Source organism: Carcharhinus amblyrhynchos, chromosome 29, assembly GCF_965287045.1.
Source record: "Carcharhinus amblyrhynchos chromosome 29, sCarAmb.v2.hapA, whole genome shotgun sequence".
Taxonomy (NCBI): domain Eukaryota; kingdom Metazoa; phylum Chordata; class Chondrichthyes; order Carcharhiniformes; family Carcharhinidae; genus Carcharhinus; species Carcharhinus amblyrhynchos.
In genome coordinates, this window is record NC_137352.1 from 540,694 (window position 1) to 562,697 (window position 22,004).

General features: G+C 47.6%; 1 protein-coding gene across 1 annotated transcript in view; it reads left to right on the forward strand.

Moving 5' to 3' along the window:
* tecta (tectorin alpha) overlaps positions 1-22,004 on the forward strand; it is a 97,673-nt gene that overhangs the window by 48,827 nt on the left and 26,842 nt on the right. Inside the window, exons 12-16 of the mRNA XM_080214551.1 lie at positions 2,405-2,604; positions 5,061-5,441; positions 9,797-10,080; positions 11,348-11,628; positions 19,518-19,628. Coding sequence (XP_080070677.1) covers positions 2,405-2,604; positions 5,061-5,441; positions 9,797-10,080; positions 11,348-11,628; positions 19,518-19,628 — 1,257 coding nt within the window. The remainder of the gene's footprint in view (positions 1-2,404; positions 2,605-5,060; positions 5,442-9,796; positions 10,081-11,347; positions 11,629-19,517; positions 19,629-22,004) is intronic.

A 22,004-nucleotide genomic window follows, 5' to 3' on the forward strand; every position in this document is an offset into this window, starting at 1 on the left:
TACGAGGTGATGCATTTTGGTCGATTGAATCAGGGCAGGACTTACTCAGTTAATGGTAGGGCGTTGGGGAGAGTTACAGATCAAAGAGATCTAGGGGTACATGTTCATAGCTCCTTGAAAGTGGAGTCACAGGTGGACAGAGTGGTGAAGAAGGCATTCGGCATGCTTGGTTTCATTGGTCAGAACATTGAATACAGGAGTTGGGACGTCTTGTGGAAGTTGTACAAGACATTGGTAAGGTCACACTTGGAATACTGTGTACAGTTCTGGTCACCCTATTATAGAAAGGATATTATTAAACTATAAAGAGTGTGGAAAAGATTTACTAGGATGCTACTGGGACTTGATGGATTGAGTTATAAGGAGAGGCTGGATAGACTGGGACTTCTTTCTCTGGAGCGTAGGAGGCTGAGGGGTGACCTTATAGAGGTCTATAAAATAATGAGGGGCATAGACAAAGTAGATAGTCAATATCTTTTCCCAAAGGTAGGGGAGTCTAAAACTAGAGGGCATAGGTTTAAAGTGAGAGGAGAGAGATACAAAAGTGTCCAGAGGGGCAGATTTTTCACACAGAGGGTGGTGAGTATCTGGAACAAGCTGCCAGAGTTAGTAGTAGAGGCGGGTACAATTTTATCTTTTAAAAAGCATTTAGACAGTTACATGGGTACGATGGGTATAGAGGGATATGGGCCAAATACAGGCAATTGGGATTAGCTTAGGGGTTTTAAGAAAAAATGGCAGCACGGACAAGTTGGGCCAAAGGGCCTGTTTCCATGCTGTCGATCTCTATGACTCTATAAGTCCCTCATTTTGTGAACCATCCTTGGCAATCTTCATTTTATCCCGTCCCCTTCCTAAAATGTGGTACCTGGAATTGGAATATTTTTCCAGTTGAGACAGAACCAGTGTTTTATAAAAGTTCAGTGTAATCTTGTGGCTTTTTTGAGAAGGCTCAGGATCCCGTGTGCAAATTAACCAATTTCTCAGCCTGCCCATCCACACTCAATGTTTTATACACTTACACCCCAAGGTTCCTCTGGTCTCGCTGTCCATTCAGAATTAAATCCTTTATTTAATGTTGTTTCTACTGATTCTTCTCCCAAAATGTATGGCACATTTTTTTCTGCATTACATTTCATATCACATGTCCTCTTGAAATCTATCACTACCTTATAATGCACAATTTTCGCAACTTCTGTATCATCTGCAAATTTTGAAATTGTGCCTTTTTCCCCTGAGTCTAGGCCATTAATATGGATTGAGAAACTTGATGATCCCAAAATCAAAACCTGGAGAACCCCATTAGATATCTCCCTCCACTCTGAGCTCTGACAAAGGGTCATCCAGACTTGAAACATTAGCTCTCCGAACAAAGATGCTGTCAGACCTGCTGAAATTTTTCAGCTTTTTCTGTTTTGATTCACCACTATTCTATTTGCTGTCACTCAGTTGACTTTGTATCCAAAAGAAAAAATGCTGGAAAATCTCAGCAGATCTGGCAGCACCTATGGAGAGAAAAAAGCTGATGTTTCGAGCCCAGATGACCCTTTGTAACAGGGTGTCATTGTCCCTTTCATTTCACAGGCTTTAACTTTGCTGACGAGTCTGTTATGTGGTACTTTATCAAACATCTTTAGGAAGTCCTTGCCCACATTTAGAAAGTGGGTTAACTGGTAGTAGTTGCTGGATGATGGTGTATCTTGGCACTGTTGCTGTGCACTGAATCTAGGTGAGGAAGAGGCGTTCTGCACAGTTTCTTGCAGAAGTTAGTTTAATGATTGTTGAATTAATTGAGGCTGTTACAGGATAGGGAAAACATTATATGGAATAGTCAATATTGAATTGGTGGATGTTATTGGGTGGGAAGGTTACTATTGTTATCAGATAAATGGACTATTCTTTACTTTTTGGGATTTTGTACTGTTTGTATTTGATATTATTAGATCAGGATAAGGTTTTTGTAACTTGGGTTTATCTTATTTATTGGATGTACTTTGAAGTTCATTGAATTCAACGGGATTGGGAGATTGTTCAATTTCTGCAATTGTAAAATGAGGTAATTGGTGATGCTGATTAGCTACAATTATTGATGCTGATGTGATTAAACATTTTAGGCCAATTTACAGCTAATAGATTATGTCTTCATCTGGGAAATAATTCTTCAAATGTTTGGTTGGAGACTTTGGTGTCATTAGTGGTCCATCTATTTCAAGCGATGAGTTAATGAGAATATAATTTGAATCATATAATGTGGGTAAATTTAATAAAGTTACATCAATGTTTCTGAGGAGGAATTGATTCAGGTAAAATGCTAAACTAAATCTACAGAATCAAACAATAAATTACAATGTAATAGTGAACTTGTTTTTGGTAAATGGTTTCCGTTTGATCTCCTTCTCCACAGCAATCACTTGTCCTGTAAACAGTCATTATGAGAGCTGTATGTCTGTGTGTCAACCAGGGTGCACCACCTTTAAAACCCATCAGGACTGTCACCGTTATTGTATGGAGGGCTGCCAATGTAATGATGGCTTCCTGCTGAATGGCAGAACATGCATCCTGCCTCAGGACTGCGGCTGTGTGGCAGATAATAAATACTACGAGGTATGTTGGGAAGTTTTGAAATTGGACCTAAACTCACCACCTTTGTAGTCGGTAATTAAAATGATTTCATTGTCCTATTCTCTTTGATGGGATGTCCAGAACAAAGGGTAGAACTTCAAAATGAGAGCCAAGAGTAAGCTCATTTTTCACACAATGCATGGTGGAAATCTAGCCCTCACTAAGCTGTTCAAGACAGAATTCAATTGATAACTTCAAATCTAATATTAATAGATTGTTGTTAGGTGTGGATTTTAAGGGATACAGAAGCAAAATTGGTGAAAGGACTTGAGTTAGAAATCAGCCATGGTCTCATTAAATGTCAGAGCAAGGTGAAGAGATGGAATCTTCTTCCCAAAGGTTGGATAGACTCAATGATAGAAACTCCTGTCTGCCTCCTTTAGAAAAGTTTATTCTATCTTGGATGTGGATGCTGATAACTTGCCCAACATTCATTGCCCATCATGAACATCCCTTGAGAAGCTAGTGGTGAGCTGCCTTATTGATTAGTGGTTTTATAAACCAATGCTGGAATGGCAACAGGATGAAATGTTGACACATTACTGATGTCTAAAATTCTAGCTGTGATCAGTGTTCCCAAAAACACTTATTCCATATTAAAAGCTGCTGTATGTCTGATTATAAAATGTTTTGCCTAACTGAACACTGATTGTGACATTCTGTGAACTTACAAATACACGTAATAAGGATTACTTTGTGTAATGGCAGAACATCCTTAGGGATGTCACAGCATTTGTGATTGGAATGTCTAAATGCTATGATTGTGTATTTTGCTATTGTGATTTTGGTTATGATCAAATCAACAGGAGAATGATTAATTCCATAACACTCCTGACTTGTGACTTGTAGATGGTGGATAGGTTTGGGGAGTCAGAAGGTGAGTTACTAGCCACAGAATTCGCACCACGGAATTTGACCTCTCTTGTAGCCACAGTACTTGTATGGCTGGTCAGTTCAGTTTCTGGTGAATGATAACCCCCAGGAAATTGCTGTGGGAGATTCTGCTGGACAATCTTAACAAATACAACCCAGCCAATTACTGCCCAATCAGTCTACTCAGCGCAGTGATGGAAGGGGTCATCGACAGCACTATCCAGCAGCACCTGCTCAGCAATAACCTGCTCAGTGACGTTCAGTTTGGGTTTCTCCAGGATCACTCAGCTCCTGACCTCATTACAGCCTTGGTTCAAACATGGACAAAGAGCTGAATTCCAGAGGTGAGAGTGACAGCCCTCGACATCAAGGACACATTCGACCGAGTGTGGCATCAAGAAGTAGCAAAATGAGCCAATGGGATTTGGGGAAAAGCTCTCCAATAGTTTGAATCATACCTGGCACAAAGGTTATAGTTAATGGGGGTCCATTCTCTCAACCCAATGTCATTGAATGTCAAGGAGAAATGGTCATTGCCTGGCACATATAGCACAAATGTTATTATTGAAAGCTTGACTGTTCAGCTGTTGCTGCCTGCAGACATTGAGTGCTTTGATATGGGAGAAGTCATGAATGGTATTGAAAAGTACATAGTCACTGAGGAATTCCTGAGATAATGGACCCCCATTAACTATAACCATCTTCCTTTGTGCCAGGCATGACTCAAACTATTGGAGAGCTTTCCCCCAACTCCCATTGGCTCATTTTGCTACTTCCTGATGCCACACTCGGTCAAATATGTCCTTGATGTCGAGGGCTGTCACTCTCACCTCTGGAATTCAGCTCTTTGTCCATGTTTGAACCAAGGCTGTAATGAGGTCAGGAGCTGAGTGATCCTGGAGAAACCCAAACTGGGCGTCACTGAGCAGGTGCTGCTGGATAGTGCTGTCGATGACCCCTTCCATCACTGCGCTGATGATCGAGAGCAGACTGGGCAGTAATTGGCTGTGTTGGATTTGTCCTGTTCCTTATATACAGGACACATCTGGGCAATTTTCCACATTGCTGGATAGATACCTGTGTTGTAGCTGTACTGGAACTAGGGGTACAACTAGTTCTGGGGCACAAATCTTCAGCACTATTGTTGGAATGTTTTTGGGGCTTTGCACTAGGAGTGAATCAGATTGGCTGAGGACTGGCATCCATGCTATTGGGGACCTCGGGAGGAGGCTGAGATGGATCATCCACTCGGTACTTTTGGCTGAAGATTACTGTGAGTACTTCAGCCTTGTTTTTTGCACTGATGTGCTGGGCGCCTCCATCATTGACGATGGGGATATTTATGAAGCTTCCTCCATCATCATTCACAGCTGGGTCTGGAAAGACGATAGAGTTTAGATCTGCCCTGTTGTTTGTGAGATAATTTAACTTTGCCTTTTTGATAATTCTTCTGACTGAGAGCAGTGAGTTTTCCTTTCCCAGGTGTTTGAGAAGTGAAACTATTCTAGAATCGCAGCTTCTTCCTGAGTTGAGGGTTTCCTGAAAATGTTTCTGTATTTTTGCAGCCAGGGCAGTTTTTCTGGAATACTAACTGCTCGAAACACTGTCGGTGCATGGGACGCAACATGATCCAGTGTGACTCGCGTCAGTGCAAGAGTGAGGAATCGTGCTCACTGCGTAATGGGATCCGGGGTTGTTACAGTAATAAAAGCTCCTACTGCATTGCTGCTGGAGCAGGAGTCTTCCAGACCTTTGATGGGGCTTTTCTGCGATTTCCTGCTGCCTGCTCATTTGTCCTTTCCACAATCTGTCATAAACTTCCAGACATCTCTTTTCAATTGATTGTAAATTTTGACAAATGGAGTTCACCCAACATGACTGTGATCTCCCCAGTTTATCTTTATATCAACGAGGAACAGATTCTCATCACGGGTAACACTGTGCAGGTAAACACTCACGTTCCTTCAGCCTCAATTTCTTTCTCTCACATGTTTTCCTTTTCACTATCATAGACTGAGAGTCTTTCCTCTAATTTGGGACATAGATAAGCTGCAGAGCTGGGCCAAGAGGTGGCAGATGGAGTTTAATGCAGAAAAGTGTGAGGTGATTCACTTTGGTAAGAGTAACAGGAGTACAGAATATAGGGTTAATGGAAGGACTCTTGGTAGTGTTGACGAGCAGAGAGATCTCGGGGTACGTGTGCATAGCTCCCTGAAAGTTGGCGCCCAGGTTGATAAGGTTGTTAAGAAGGCGTACGGTGTGTTAGCTTTTATTGGTAGAGGGATTGAATTTCAGAGCCGTGAGGTCATGTTACAACTGTACAAAACTCTGGTGCGGCCGCAACCCTGGGGAGTAACCGTCTGGGCGGTAATCCCGGGGAGTAACCGTCTGGGCTGTAATCCCGGGGAGTAACCGTCCTGGCTGTAACCCGGGGAGTAACCGTCTGGGCTGTAATCCCGGGGAGTAACGGTCTGGGCTGTAACCTGGGGAGTAACCGTCCTGGCTGTAACCCGGGGAGTAACCGTCTGGGCTGTAACCCCGGGGAGTAACTGTCTGGGCTGTAACCCCGGGGAGTAACCGTCTGGCCTGTAACCCCGGGGAGTAACCATCTGGGCTGTAACCCCGGGGAGTAACCGTCCTGGCTGTAGCCTGGGGAGTAACCGTCTGGGCTGTAACCCCGGGGAGTAACCGTCTGGGCTGTAACCCCGGGGAGTAACCGTCTGGGCTGTAACCCCGGGGAGTAACCGTCTGGGCTGTAACCCCGGGGAGTAACCATCTGGGCTGTAACCCCGGGGAGTAACCGTCCTGGCTGTAGCCTGGGGAGTAACCGTCTGGGCTGTAACCTGGGGAGTAACCGTCCTGGCTGTAACCCGGGGAGTAACTGTCTGGGCTGTAACCCCGGGGAGTAACTGTCTGGGCTGTAACCTGGGGAGTAACCGTCCTAGCTGTAACCTGGGGAGTAACCGTCCTGGCTGTAACCCCGGGGAGTAACCGTCTGGGCTGTAACCCCGGGGAGTAACCGTCTGGGCTGTAACCCCGGGGAGTAACCGTCTGGGCTGTAACCCCGGGGAGTAACCGTCTGGGCTGTAACCCCGGGGAGTAACTGTCTGGGCTGTAACCCCGGGGAGTAACCGTCTGGGCTGTAACCCCGGGGAGTAACCGTCTGGGCTGTAACCCCGGGGAGTAACCGTCTGGGCTGTAACCCCGGGGAGTAACCGTCTGGGCTGTAACCCCGGGGAGTAACCGTCTGGGCTGTAACCCCGGGGAGTAACCGTCTGGGCTGTAACCCCGGGGAGTAACCGTCTGGGCTGTAACCCCGGGGAGTAACCGTCTGGGCTGTAACCCCGGGGAGTAACCGTCCTGGCTGTAACCCCGGGGAGTAACCGTCTGGGCTGTAACCCCGGGGAGTAACCGTCTGGGCTGTAACCCCGGGGAGTAACCGTCTGGCCTGTAACCCTGGGGAGTAACCGTCTGGGCTGTAACCCCGGGGTGTAACCGTCTGGCCTGTAACCCCGGGGAGTAACCGTCTGGCCTGTAACCCCGGGGAGTAACCGTCTGGCCTGTAACCCCGGGGAGTAACCGTCTGGCCTGTAACCCCGGGGAGTAACCGTCTGGGCTGTAACCCCGGGGAGTAACCGTCTGGGCTGTAACCCCGGGGAGTAACCGTCTGGGCTGTAACCCCGGGGAGTAACCGTCTGTGCTGTAACCCCGGGGAGTAACCGTCTGGGCTGTAACCCCGGGGAGTAACCGTCTGGCCTGTAACCCCGGGGAGTAACCGTCTGGGCTGTAACCCCGGGGTGTAACCGTCTGGCCTGTAACCCCGGGGAGTAACCGTCTGGCCTGTAACCCCGGGGAGTAACCGTCTGGCCTGTAACCCCGGGGAGTAACCGTCTGGCCTGTAACCCCGGGGAGTAACCGTCTGGGCTGTAACCCCGGGGAGTAACCGTCTGGGCTGTAACCCCGGGGAGTAACCGTCCGGGCTGTAACCCCGGGGAGTAACCGTCTGGGCTGTAACCCCGGGGAGTAACCGTCTGGGCTGTAACCCCGGGGAGTAACCGTCTGGGCTGTAACCCCGGGGAGTAACCGTCTGGGCTGTAACCCCGGGGAGTAACCGTCCTGGCTGTAACCCCGGGGAGTAACCGTCTGGGCTGTAACCCCGGGGAGTAACCGTCTGGGCTGTAACCCCGGGGAGTAACCGTCTGGCCTGTAACCCTGGGGAGTAACCGTCTGGGCTGTAACCCCGGGGTGTAACCGTCTGGCCTGTAACCCCGGGGAGTAACCGTCTGGCCTGTAACCCCGGGGAGTAACCGTCTGGCCTGTAACCCCGGGGAGTAACCGTCTGGCCTGTAACCCCGGGGAGTAACCGTCTGGGCTGTAACCCCGGGGAGTAACCGTCTGGGCTGTAACCCCGGGGAGTAACCGTCTGGGCTGTAACCCCGGGGAGTAACCGTCTGTGCTGTAACCCCGGGGAGTAACCGTCTGGCCTGTAACCCCGGGGAGTAACCGTCTGGCCTGTAACCCCGGGGAGTAACCGTCTGGGCTGTAACCCCGGGGAGTAACCGTCTGGCCTGTAACCCCGGGGAGTAACCGTCTGGCCTGTAACCCCGGGGAGTAACCGTCTGGCCTGTAACCCCGGGGAGTAACCGTCTGGCCTGTAACCCCGGGGAGTAACCGTCTGGGCTGTAACCCCGGGGAGTAACCGTCTGGGCTGTAACCCCGGGGAGTAACCGTCTGGGCTGTAACCCCGGGGAGTAACCGTCTGGGCTGTAACCCCGGGGAGTAACCGTCTGGGCTGTAACCCCGGGGAGTAACCGTCTGGGCTGTAACCCCGGGGAGTAACCGTCTGGGCTGTAACCCCGGGGAGTAACCGTCTGGGCTGTTTTTTGTATTTTGAGATGCCTTGAATTTATGACATAGACACACTTCCCTTTGATCTTTCTCACCTTCACAATGATTCCTCTCTAACGTTTCAAACTCAGTATTTCCTCCAACTCTGTCACGTTCTTTCCCTTGCACAAATTGCAGATTTATTCTGAAGTTCTCATTCTCATTTATTGTCTCAATCTGTCTTGCATTCCATCTCTCCGTGCGTCTGTCTCCGTGCGTCTGTCTCCGTGCGTCTGTCTCCGTGTGTCTGTCTCCGTGCGTCTGTCTCCGTGTGTCTGTCTCCGTGCGTCTGTCTCCGTGCCTCTGTCTCCGTGCGTCTGTCTCCGTGTGTCTGTCTCCGTGCGTCTGTCTCCGTGCCTCTGTCTCCGTGCGTCTGTCTCCGTGCGTCTGTCTCCGTGCGTCTGTCTCCGTGTGTCTGTCTCCGTGCGTCTGTCTCCGTGTGTCTGTCTCCGTGCGTCTGTCTCCGTGCCTCTGTCTCCGTGCGTCTGTCTCCGTGCGTCTGTCTCCGTGCGTCTGTCTCCGTGTGTCTGTCTCCGTGCGTCTGTCTCCGTGTGTCTGTCTCCGTGCGTCTGTCTCCGTGCCTCTGTCTCCGTGCGTCTGTCTCCGTGCGTCTGTCTCCGTGCGTCTGTCTCCGTGCGTCTGTCTCCGTGCGTCTGTCTCCGTGTGTCTGTCTCCGTGCGTCTGTCTCCGTGCCTCTGTCTCCGTGCGTCTGTCTCCGTGCGTCTGTCTCCGTGCGTCTGTCTCCGTGCGTCTGTCTCCGTGCGTCTGTCTCCGTGTGTCTGTCTCCGTGCGTCTGTCTCCGTGCCTCTGTCTCCGTGCGTCTGTCTCCGTGCGTCTGTCTCCGTGCGTCTGTCTCTGTGCGTCTGTCTCCGTGCGTCTGTCTCCGTGCGTCTGTCTCCGTGCGTCTGTCTCCGTGCGTCTGTCTCTGTGCGTCTGTCTCCGTGCGTCTGTCTCTGTGCGTCTGTCTCTGTGCGTCTGTCTCCGTGCGTCTGTCTCCGTGCGTCTGTCTCCGTGCATCTCCTTCATTGGTTCCTTCACTGTTCCAAATAATTTCTCTCGATTATCTCAGTTCTCTCTCTCCTTTATTAACTTTAACAATGACTCTGTTGCCCACTTGTCTCTGTCTCTTTCTCACTCAATCTGTTCTGTGTCTATCCCCAATTCTCTGACTGGTTCTCTTTGTAATTCCCTCTCTCCCCCACCCCCACCACTGAATGCATGTCTCAGTAATGTTCGGTCTGGGCCTGGTGGTGGTAGTGGGTGATTGGGGGGGGTGGTTGTAAAGGGGGGGGGGGGATGGGGGAGGTTGGGGGTTGTAGGGGAATGGAAATTTTCACTGAGCTATTGAGTCCCTGATGATGAAGGAGAAACATTCCTCTTCTCAAAAACTGACTAGCATTGTTCTGTCTGTCAGGTGAATGGAACCATTGTCACAATTCCTGTTGCCACAGGATTAACAAAGATCTCAACTGCTGAGGGATTCCTGATCATTGATACTATTCAAGGTATTCAGATCCAATACAACTGGTTTAATCTGTTGTCTATCAGGATGGGGGAGCGGCTGCAGAACAAAGTGTGTGGTTTGTGTGGAAACTTTAATGGGAACCCCAATGATGATGACTTAAGTTCACGAGGAAAACCAGCAAAAACCATCCTGGAATTGGCAAAGAGCTGGAAAACCAATGGCATGCAGAACAGGTAAAGTTCTTAGTCTGTCTCATACATGTTTGTATGAATATCTGTGATCCCTCTCGGAGCTGCCATACTCTGCACCTGGAGTTTTATCCCACCTGATGGTGGGGTGCATGTGGGCGGCAGATGTTGAAAGAAAGGGGTGCAGGTTTAGCAGTTTGGGAATATTAGGAATTTAAAACAAACACAATTACGAGGGAACTAGGTATTGGGAAAACTCTCAGATTCAAAGTTGTCAAGTTCTTTGCACCTGACGTCCTTAAGCTGCAAAGACAGTGGATACATTAGACATAATCTTCCAAAATTCCATTGATTCTAGAGCTGGAATAATCCAGAATATTCTAGATTGAATAATCATAAATGTAACACTTCTGTTTGAGAAAAGAGGTAACTATAGCCAAGTGAGCCTAACATCTAACAGGTCATTAAGAAGGCAAATGGAATGTTGTCCTTCATTTCTGGAGGGATGGAGTTTAAAAACAGTGAGGTTATGTTGCAGCTGTATAAGGTGCTGGTGAAGCCACACCTGGAGTACTGTGTACAGTTTTGGTCTCCTTATTTAACAAATCCTGCATGTTAACTTTACAAGAAAATGTAAATCACTCTTACTAGTTTCTTACCATTTAAAAATATTCTGCTTTTCCACTCTTTCTATCAAAGTGGATAATTTCACTCCTTTCAACTTCTTCCTTATTCAGCCTCTTTCATCCTCCTCACAGTTTATCATTCTACCTAGCTTTTTATCATCAGAAAACTATGATATATTACGCTTGGTGCCCTCATGTGAAGATAATAGATTGTAGGTCGCTGAGATACAATAATTGATTCAACTAGTTACCCCCACTGGTTACATCCAACCAACCTAAAAATCATCTGTTTATTCCAACATTGTGTTTTACATTATCAATCCTCTATCCATGCTAATGCATTGCTCTTAATCTCAGTGAACATTAATCTTGTGTAATAATATCTTGCTTTGGTCACCTTTTGTATCTCATCTGGAAATAAGTTCTAACCAATCTTTGTACAAAGTGATGGTTGCTGTTACCCATTGCACATTGATTTCAAAATCCTTCTCTTTATCGACAAATCCCAAAGTTGTTTTTACACCATCCTATCCATTTTAGCTTCTCCAGACCTCCAGGGCTGTTTTTACTATTCTTATACCCTCTCATTCCTCTTCTCTGCTGATGTTAATTAATGAAGTTTTGGGATGCAAATCTGAAATATTATTTCTTTTGTGAAGATACTGACAGTTCCCCCTATCCCACAGCTGTGATGAAGACCAGTACACTGCATTGTCACTGACCTGTGATAATCAGGACATCATTCAACTGCAGAATGAAGGGAAATGCCTGAAACTCACTGAAATGAAGGGTTTCTTCCAACCGTGTTATGGATTCATCGACCCCATTCCATTTTACAAATCCTGTGGATTGGATACTTGTTACTGGGATGAGCGATCTCAGATCTGCAGTTCACTGGCAGCATATGGGGAGGCATGTCGTTCGAGGGGAATTCTCAGCACTGAGTGGATTCGCCGGGAAAACTGCTGTAAGAAGGAGCTGGTAACAAACTGCAGACCAGAGGGGTGGGGGTGGGGGGGGGATGCATTCTGATGTTCCCTGGAGTTGGGATCAAGCTCCCCCTTGGGTCAAAGTTCAAGGGTTGTTCAGATACAGGATTCCAGTTTGGATCTTTGAGCAGTTAATGGCTCATGTGGTATAGTTTATAGTTAATACTTAACAGAATCTTTCAAGGGATATCACTGGCTAGGTCACATTGATTGCCCTTCCCCAGTTTCCCTGGAGAAGGTGGTGATGAGCTGTACATATTCTTTCTGCTTTGAGTGTTAATAAATGCAGTTCCCCTGGACACTGTGAGCCTGACTGACAACCTTCAATTATTAGCTTTCTTTATAATCCCAGCATTCCTAATGACAGAGTTTACTCGCCAACCAATCAACATTTAATCAACCAACCAATCAACATTTTTATTTGTTTTCCCCTGAAACGATGGGCCCGATTTTACCATTTTCATTCGAAGTGCTGAGTCTGGGCGTAGGACAGATCCGATGTAGAAATCCGCTTTTGGGCGCTCCCATATGCTCCCAGCCATCTCCAGTCCAATTTGCGCTGTGGGCGGAGCTTAGCGCTGCCGGAACGATCGGAGCTTGGAACCGCGCATGTGCAGTTAGAGAAAAATTGGAACAAGCGCATCCGTGTCTGATTGCTCCCAAACCGGAGAAAGCGGCCCAGGAGTGAAAAGCAGAAGCGAGGATGTATCTCGGGGGAGTGGGGGGGGGGGGGCAGATGGATCTCTGGTGGGGGTGGTGCAGGGGCGTCTGCTGCCACTCTGTGGGCAATTGGTGAGGGGGGGCAGGGATGGCAATCGGTCTGGGGGGGGGTGGATAAGGGACACATGCACACATCACTGCCCCTTTTTTCCACCCCGCCACTACCCAGACCCATCGTCACACCTGCCCCCCTTTTCCCCCACTGGTCGCCCGCAGGGTGGCAGCAGAACCCCCACCAGAGATTAATCTGCTCCCCCCACCCCCACCCCCACCCCCACCCCACCCCACCCCCACCCCCACCCCCACCCGACCCCCACCCCACCCCCACCCCCACCCCCACCCCACCCCCACCCCCACCCCCACCCCACCCCACCCCCACCCCCACCCCACCCCCACCCCACCCCCACCCCCACCCCCACCCCCACCAGAGATTAATCTGCTCCCCCCACCCCCACCCCCACCAGAGATTAATCTGCTCCCCCCACCCCCACCCCCACCCCCACCCCCACCAGAGATTAATCTGCTCCCCCCACCCCCACCCCCACCCGACCAGAGATTCATCTGACTGCCTCCTCCACCACCGCCACACAACAATCTGAGTCAGAGAGCCACTGGAAACACCAAACACTTTTCCAAGGCTGGAGAACCCGACTCAGACTTTTATTCAGCAGGTCCCTAAAAGCGCGGTTCTGGATCGGCGGAAAAGGGGGAATTGCTGATAGAGTTGGCTGGGCAGTCCATTAATGCAATTTAAATGCATTTAAATTGACATTGTGCCCAATTTGGGTATGGAATCGATCCGCGCCATCCACGGGTCTGGGTAAAGTGGCGACCTGCTCAGGCTCGGGCACAGATCACAATAAAGACCCCCACACCTGACTTTACCACAATTTTGTGCCCAAAAACGGGTGCAAATTGTTGGTAAAATTGGGTCCTTAGTGTGGAATCAAAGCTTCGACATGTCTCTTACGCAGTAATACCAGAATCTTCCCACACCATTCTTTGAACCACATGTTGAATTCACTAATTGCTTCAATCGACTCCTGTTGATATGTTGTTTCAGGGACAATCTAGAGATTTGACATTCTGCTTTTCAATTTACACTCAAACTCCTCAACATTTCTCAATAGAACATCAGCCCTGGTCACCCTGTGATACTAATTCCTAAATGTACAATGACGACTGGATGCTCCAAATTCCATCTTCAGCCTGAATCCATGTTTTTAACCCTGGCACCAGACCTTGAGAACTCCTGGTTGCAATTGCAGAGCGCAGTATCTTCTATGACTGTACTGTTCCCTAACATTATTACTTCCTCCCTACCCCCAGTCCTCGCCCTCCTCATCCCCATTTAAATTGGACCCTGTGCGATGGTCAGTCTTCCCATCAGCCCTGCTGTCCTTGTTCTCATCATGTGGAGATGCCAGCGTTGGACTGGGGTAAACGCAGTAAGAAGTCTCACTACACCAGGTTAAAGTCCAACAGGTTTATTTGGTGGTAAACACCACTAGCTTTCGGGGTTTGCCCCTTCGTCAGGTGAGTGGGAGTTCTGATCACAAACAGAGCATATAAAGGACACATAGTTTACAGAATACTGATTAGAATGTGGGTCTTTACAGCTAATGAAGTCTTAAAGGTGCAGACAATGTGAATGGAGATAGCATTAAGCATAGGTTAAAGAGGTGTGTATTGTCTCCAGACAGGACAGTAAGAGAGATGTTACAAAATGAGGAGGATTGCAACAGACACCCCCAGACACTGAAAGATGCCCTCATAAGAACAGGATATGGCGCTCAACTCATTGATCAACAGTTCCGATGCGCCACAGCGAAAAACCGCACCGATCTCCTCAGAAGACAAACACGGGACACAGTGGACAGAGTACCCTTCGTCGTCCAGTACTTCCCCGGAGCGGAGAAGTTACAACATCTTCTCCGGAGTCTTCAACATATCATTGATGAAGACGAACATCTCGCCAGGGCCATCCCCACACCCCCACTTCTTGCTTTCAAACAACCGCACAACCTCAAACAGACCACTGTTCGCAGCAAACTACCCAGCCTTCAGGAGAACAGTGACCACAATACCACACAACCCTGCCACAGCAACCTCTGCAAGACATGCCGGATCATCGACATGGATACCATCATCACACGTGAGAACACCATCCACCAGGTACATGGTAAATACTCTTGCAACTCGGCCAACATTGTCTACCTGATACGTTGCAGGAAAGGATGTCCCGAAGCATGGTACATTGGGGAGACCATGCAGACGCTACAACAACGGATGAATGAACATCACTCGACAATCACCAGGCAAGACTGTTCCCTTCCTGTTGGCGAACACTTCAGTGGTCATGGGCATTCGGCCTCTGATCTTCGGGTAAACATTCTCCAAGGCGGCCTTCACGACACACGACAGCGCAGAGTCACTGAGCAGAGACTGATAACCAAGTCCCACACACATGAGGACGGTCTCAACAGGGATCTTGGGTTCATGTCGCACTATCTGTAACCCCCATGACTTGCCTGGGCTTGCAAAATCTCACTCACTGTGCTGTCTGGAGACAATACACATCTCTTTAACCTGTGCTTAACGCTCTCTCCACTCACATTGCATGTTTAAGACTTGATTAGCTGTAAAGACTCGCATTCTAATCAGTATTTTGTAAACTGTGTGTCCTTTATATGCTCTGTTTGTGATCAGAACTCCCACTCACCTGACGAAGGGGCAAACCCCGAAAGCTAGTGGTGTTTACCACCAAATAAAGGTTTGAGATGTGTCTATTTTTAACGCAAAGAGTGTTGTGAACAAAGTGGATTAGCTTAGATCACTACTTGGGAATGTGATGTGGTGGCCATTACAGAGACTTGGATGACTCAGGGACAGGACTGGATACTTCAAGTGCCGCGTTTCAGAAGGGACAGGAGGGAGGCAAAAGAGGTGGCGGAGTGGCACTGTTGATCAGAGATAGTGTCACGTAAGTAATAATCCTTCCTACCATTATTCCTACCAAAGTGGACCACCTCACACTTGCCAACATTAAATTCCATTTGCCATTTCCTGGCCCATTCGCCCAGCCTATCTAGATCCTTCTGCAAACTCTCCACACCCTCCGCACAATTTGCCGTTCCCCCAATCTTGGTGTCATCAGCAAATTTTGACACCATACACTCAGTTCCCTCCTCCAGATCATCTATATAAATGGTAAATAGCTGAGGCCCCAGCACAGACCCCTGGGGCACTCCAGTAGTCACCATCCGCCAATCCGAATAGCACCCGTTGACCCCCACTCTCTGCCTCCTATTTGACAACCAATCCTCTATCCACACTAACACCCTACCCCCAACTCCATGTCCCTCGACCTTCTGCAATAACCTCTTGTGAGGCACTTTGTCAAACGCCTTCTGAAAATCTAGAAAGACCACATCCACCGGCTCTCCTCTATCCACCGCCCTAGACACATCCTCATAGAACTCCAGTAAATTTGTCAGACACGACTTCCCTTTAATGAAACCGTGCTGCGTCTGCTCTATCAAGCAGTTCCCTTCTAGATGCCTCGCAATTTCCTCCTTAATGACGGATTCTAACATTTTACCTGCCACAGACGTTAAACTAATCGGCCTATAATTCCCCGCCTTTTGCCTGGCACCCTTCTTAAACAACGGCGTAACATTAGCCGTTTTCCAATCTTCCGGCACTTCCCCGGAATCCAGCGACGTCTGGAAAATAACCACCAAGGCATCCACTATCACCTCCGCCATTTCTTTCAGAACCCTCGGATGCATTCCATCCGGTCCTGGGGACTTGTCCACAATCAGCCCCTCCAGTCTGTCGAGCACCACCTCTCTAGTAACAGTAATGTCATTGAAGGGGTGAATAACATGAAAGGGTCAATAACTTTACTGGGTGTTTTCTATAGGCTGCCCAATAGTAACAGGGATGTTGAGGAGCAGACTGGGAAGCAGATCCTGGAAAGGTGTAAAAATAGAAAGAAATCCCACAACACTAGCTTAAAGTCCAACAAGTTTATTTGTAGCAAACGCTCCAAGCTTTCAGAACAGGCTGTCCCTTCGTCAGGAATAATAACAGAGTCATTGTGATGGGAGATTTTATTTTCCCAAATATCGATTGGAATCTCCCTAGGGTAGGGGGTTTAGATGGGGAGGAGTTTGTTAGATGTGTTCAGGAGTGTTTCCTGACACAGTATGTGGATAAGCCTACAAGAGGAGAGGCTGTACTCGATCTGGTATTGGGTAATGAACCTGGACAGGTGTCAGATCTCTCAGTGGGAGAGCGTTTTGGAGATTGTGATCATAATTCTAAATCCTTTACAGTAGCATTAGAGAGAGATAGGATCAGACAAGCCAGGAAAGTGTTTAATCGGAGTAAGGGGAATTATGAGGCAATCGGGCAGGAAATTGAAGGCTTAAATTGGAAAGAGGTTTTCTCAGGGAAATGTACAGAGAAATGTGGCAATTTTCAGGGAATATTTGTCTGGAGTTCTGCAAAGCAACGTTCTAATGAGACAGGGAAGTTATAGTAGGTTACAGGAACCATGGTGTACAAAGGCTGTAATAAATCTAGTCAAGAAGTAAAGAAAAGCTTACCAAAGGTTCAGGGAGCTATGTAATGTTAGAGATCTAGATGAGTATACGGCTAATAGGAAGGAACTTAAGAAGGAAATTAGGAGAGCCAGAAGGGGTCATGAGGAGGTCTTGGCAGGCAGGATTAAGGAAAACCCCAAGGCATTCTACAAGTATGTGAAGAGCGAGAGGATAAGACATGAAAGAATAGGACGTATCAAGTGTGACGATGGGAAAGTTTGTATGGAACCGGAAGAAATAGTAGAGATACTTAATGAATACTTCACTTCAGTATTCACTATGGAAAAGGATCTTGGTGGTTGTAGTGCAGACTTGTAGTGGACTGAAAAGCTTGAGCACGTAGATACTAAGAAAGAGGATGTGTTGGAGCATTTGAAAAGCATCAAGTTAGATAAACTAGCCTCTAAATTAGTCTCCCCTCAATCTGGTTTCCAATGGGAATGCCATAAGCATTGACAAGGGTCATGGATGGAGAGGGGACTCACAATGTTGAAATGCCGGCATGGGCTCGTTGGGCCAAAGGACCTGTTTCCCTTGCTGTGTTGTTCTTTGTTCTTTATAAGTCACCGGGACCAGATGGGATGTACCCCAGGCTACTGTGGGAGGCGAGGGAGGAGATTGCTGAGCCTCTGGCGATGATCTTTGCATCATCAATGGAGACGGGAGAGGTTCTGGAGGATTGGAGGATTGCGGATGTGGTTCCTTTATTCAAGAAAGGGGGTAGAGACAGCCCAGGAAATTATAGACCAGTCAGTCTAATCTCAGTGGTTGGTAAGCTGATGGAGAAGATCCTGAGAGGCAGGATTTATGAACATTTGGAGAGGTATAGTATGATCAAGAATAGCACGGCTTTGTCAAAGGCAGATCATGCCTCACGAGCCTGATTGAATTTTTTGAGAATGTGTCCAAACACATCGATGAAGGAAGAGCAGTAGATGTAGTTTATATGGACTTTAGCAAGGCGTTTGATAATGGATCCCATGCCCCCTCACTTTCTCAATAAGCCTTGCATGGGGCACAAGGGGACTTTGCTTTGTGGATCCAGAACTGGCTTGCTCACAGAAGGCAAAGATGGGTCATATTCTGCATGGAGGTCGGTCACCAGTGGAGTGCCCCAGGGATCTGTTCTGGGACCCTTGCTGTTTGTGATTTCTATAAATGACCTGGATGAGGAAGTGGAGGGATGGGTTAGTAAGTTTGCTGATGACACAAAGGTTGGTGGTGTTGTGAATAGTCTGGAGGGATGTCAGAAGTTGCAGCGTGACATAGATAGGATGCAGACTGGGCGGAGAAGTGGCAGATGGACTTCGACGCAGATAAGTGTGTGGTGATTCATTTTGGCAGGTCAAATAGGATGACAGAATGTAATATTAATGATAGGACTGTTGGCAGTGTGGAAGATCAGAAGGATCTTGGGGTCTGAGTTCATAGGATGCTCAAAGCAGCTGCGCAGATTGAAGCTGTGGCTAAGAAGGCGTATGGTGTACTGGCCTTCATTAATCGAGGGATTGAGTTTAGGAGTCGGGAGGTAATGCTGCAACTTTATAAGACCCTTGTCAGACCCCACTTGGAGTACTGTGCGCAGTTCTGGTCGCCTCACTATACGAAGGACGTAGAAGCTATTGAGAGGGTACAGAGGAGATTTACAAGGATGTTGCCTGGATTGGGAGGCATGCCTTATGACGATAGGTTGAGGGAGCTGGGACTCTTCTCCCTGGAGAGACGAAGGTTGAGAGGTGACCTGTTAGAGGCTTATAAAATGTTGAGAGGAATAGATAGGGTGGATTCTCAGAGGCTATTTCCCAGGGCTGAAATGGTTGCTATGAGAGGACACAGGTTTAAGGTGCTGGGAAGCAAGTACAGAGGAGATGTCAGGGGTAAGTTTTTCACTCAGAGGGTGGTGGGTGAGTGGAATCGGCTGCCGGCAACGGTGGTGGAGGCAGATTCGATAGGGTCTTTTAAGAGACTTTTAGATAAGAACATGGAACTTAGTAAGATAGAGGGTTATAGGTAAGCCTAGTAATCTCGAAGGTAGGGACATGTTCGGCACAACTTTGTGGGCCGAAGGGCCTGTATTGTGCTGTAGTTTTTCTATGTTTTCTATGTTAAACCTGTTGGACTTTAACCTGGTGTTGTGAGACTTCTTACCTTGTTCTCATCCACATGGATAGCAAGTATCTCAAACCTATTGCTCAAAGTCAAGAACCAGGTCTTCTCTATATCTTCATGCTGGAACTCCGTACCTGTCTGGCTCACACACTGTTCAGTTCCTGAACACTAACCAACTCTAAATGTTAACTTAACCTCAGTTGTGTGACTACTCGCTGGAACAAAGTGTTCAGGCAACTCTTCCCCCTCCCTGATGACCTGCAATGTCCACAGTTTGGACTTTGGCTCAATAACTCTGAGATTAAGATGCTGAAACCAATGCAGGTGTTATTGGCTTTCCACAGACTCCTGAATATCATTGGATCTGTTTGTCTAGACAATGTTTCTGGTGTTTGCTGAGTTAATCATTTGTGTTTGTTTGCTTTTAGCAGAATTGATTGATGACCCATGTTCTGGAGGAATTTGCACCAACTATAGTTTATGTCGACAGGGGAATGGAGATCTGTGCGGTTGCCCAGAGGAGCCCAGCCCAGACAGTGGTAAATGTGCAGAAATACTTGCTAAAACCTAGCTAGAAACACTAAATTAAACAGCTAGCAGGTGAACTTCTCTGCCTGGATAGGAATGGTGTAGGAACTTTTTCAGCAAGGATGTTCAGGTAGGAGCTTTTTCCCTGAATGTCCTTGTGCTTCTGAAACCTTCCTTGAACAACTTGCCAAATCATCAGCACCCTGACTGGGATCTGTAGAAATAAGTTAGGGTATTGGTGACAGAGCTAGAATTTTCAGACTGCCAATCCAGCTCCAGGATGTTCAGTGTACTGAGGCATTGCCCCATTTGTGCAGAGTTGGTGATGGGGCATCTTTACTCCCAGCTGCCCTTTTATCTACTTACCCTCTACTGCAGCTGTTCGAAAGCTGCAAGCTCTCTGATGGGCTCCCCAGTTTCATGAATCTACCTGATGCCCCTAATTTAACAGAGAAACCATCTTTATGCAAATGAAGGGGGCCCTGGTCAAAGAGTCAAAGGGGTTTGTTTGCCCCATGAGGCAGCTTCAGGAGTCGGAAACTCCCAATTTCTGTTTCCTACCCACCGAGTCTGCAAGCACAGGAAACAATCCACTCAGCAACCTCTCTATTTGAAACATTAGTAAACTGAATTGTCTATTCAGACCTTTTACCAATGGATATGACATTAAATCAATACTTTGCCTGGGAACTACAAGCTGGTGAGCCTCACATCTGTGCTGGGTAAATTGTTGGAAGGTATTTTGAGAGACAGGATCTACGGGCATTTAGAGACAGGACTGATTAGGGACAGTTAGTATGGCTTTGTGAGAGGAAAATCATATCTCACAAATTTGACTTGAGTTTTTTGAAGGGGTAACCAAGAAGGTAGATGAAGGCAGTGCAGTTAATGTTGTCTACATGGACTTTAGCAAGGCCTTTGACAAGGTACCGCATGGTAGGTTAACATAGAACATAAAACAGTACAGCACAGTACAGGCCCTTCGGCCCTCGATGTTGTGCCAGGCTATGTCCAAACCCAAGATCAAGTTATCCCACTCCCTATCATTCTGGTGTGCTCCATGAATATAGCTGAGGAGGACACTGGGTTGCAGGGGTGTAAAATAGACAGTATTACGGTTGATAAGGGGGATGTGCTGGATATTCTTGAGGGGCTGAAAATAGATAAGTCCCCTGGTCCGGATGGGATCTACCCTAGGATTCTCTGGGAGGCTAGAGAGGTGATTGCAGAGCCTCTGGCTCTGATCTTCAGGTCGTCATTGGTCTCTGGTGTAGTCCCGGAGGATTGGAGGATAGCGAATGTTGTCCCATTGTTTAAGAAGGGGAACAGAGACTTTGCCGGGAATTATAGACCGGTGAGTCTTACTTCTGTTGTGGGCAAGGTTTTAGAAAAAATTATTAGGGATAGGATTTATAGTTATTTGGAGTGTAATGAATTGATTAGAAATAGTCAGCATGGTTTTGTAGCGGGTAGGTCGTGCCTTACTAACCTTATTGAGTTTTTTTGAGAAGGTGACCAAAGAGGTGGATGGGGGCAAGGCAGTTGACGTGGTATATATGGATTTTAGTAAGGCGTTCGATAAGGTTCACCATGGTAGGCTTCTGCAGAAAATGCAGATGTATGGGATTGTGGGTAATCTAAGAAGTTGGATCAGGAATTGGCTATCAGATAGGAGACAGAGGGTGGTGGTGGATGGTAAATATTCATCATGGAGTTCGGTTACGAGTGGTGTGCCTCAGGGATCTGTTTTGGGGCCACTGTTGTTTGTAATCTTTATTAATGATCTGGATGAGGGTATAGTTGGGTGGATTAGTAAATTTGCTGATGACACCAAAGTCGGAGGTGTGGTAGATTGTGAGGAAGGGTGTCATAGTTTGCAGGGTGACTTAGACAGGTTGCAGAGCTGGGCCGAGAGGTGGCGGATGGAGTTTAATGCGGAGAAGTGTGAGGTAATTCACTTTGGTAGGAGCAACAGATGTGTCGAGTATAGGGCTAACGGGAGGACTTTGAATAGTGTGGATGAACAGAGGGATCTAGGTGTATGTGTACATAGATCCCTGGAAGTTGGGAATCAAGTAGATAAGGTTGTTAAGAAGGCATACGGTGTCTTGGCGTTTATTGGTAGGGGGATTGAATTTAGGAGTCGCAGCGTCATGTTGCAACTGTACACAACTCTGGTGCGGCCGCACTTGGTCCCCACATTACAGGAAGGATGTGGAGGCTTTGGAGAGGGTGCAGAGGAGGTTTACCAGGATGTTGCCTGGTATGGAGGGGAGGTCCTATGAGGAGAGACTGAGGGATTTGGGGTTGTTTTCGTTGGAAAGAAGGCGGCTAAGAGGGGATCTTATTGAAACATATAAGATGATTAGAGGTTTAGATAGGGTGGA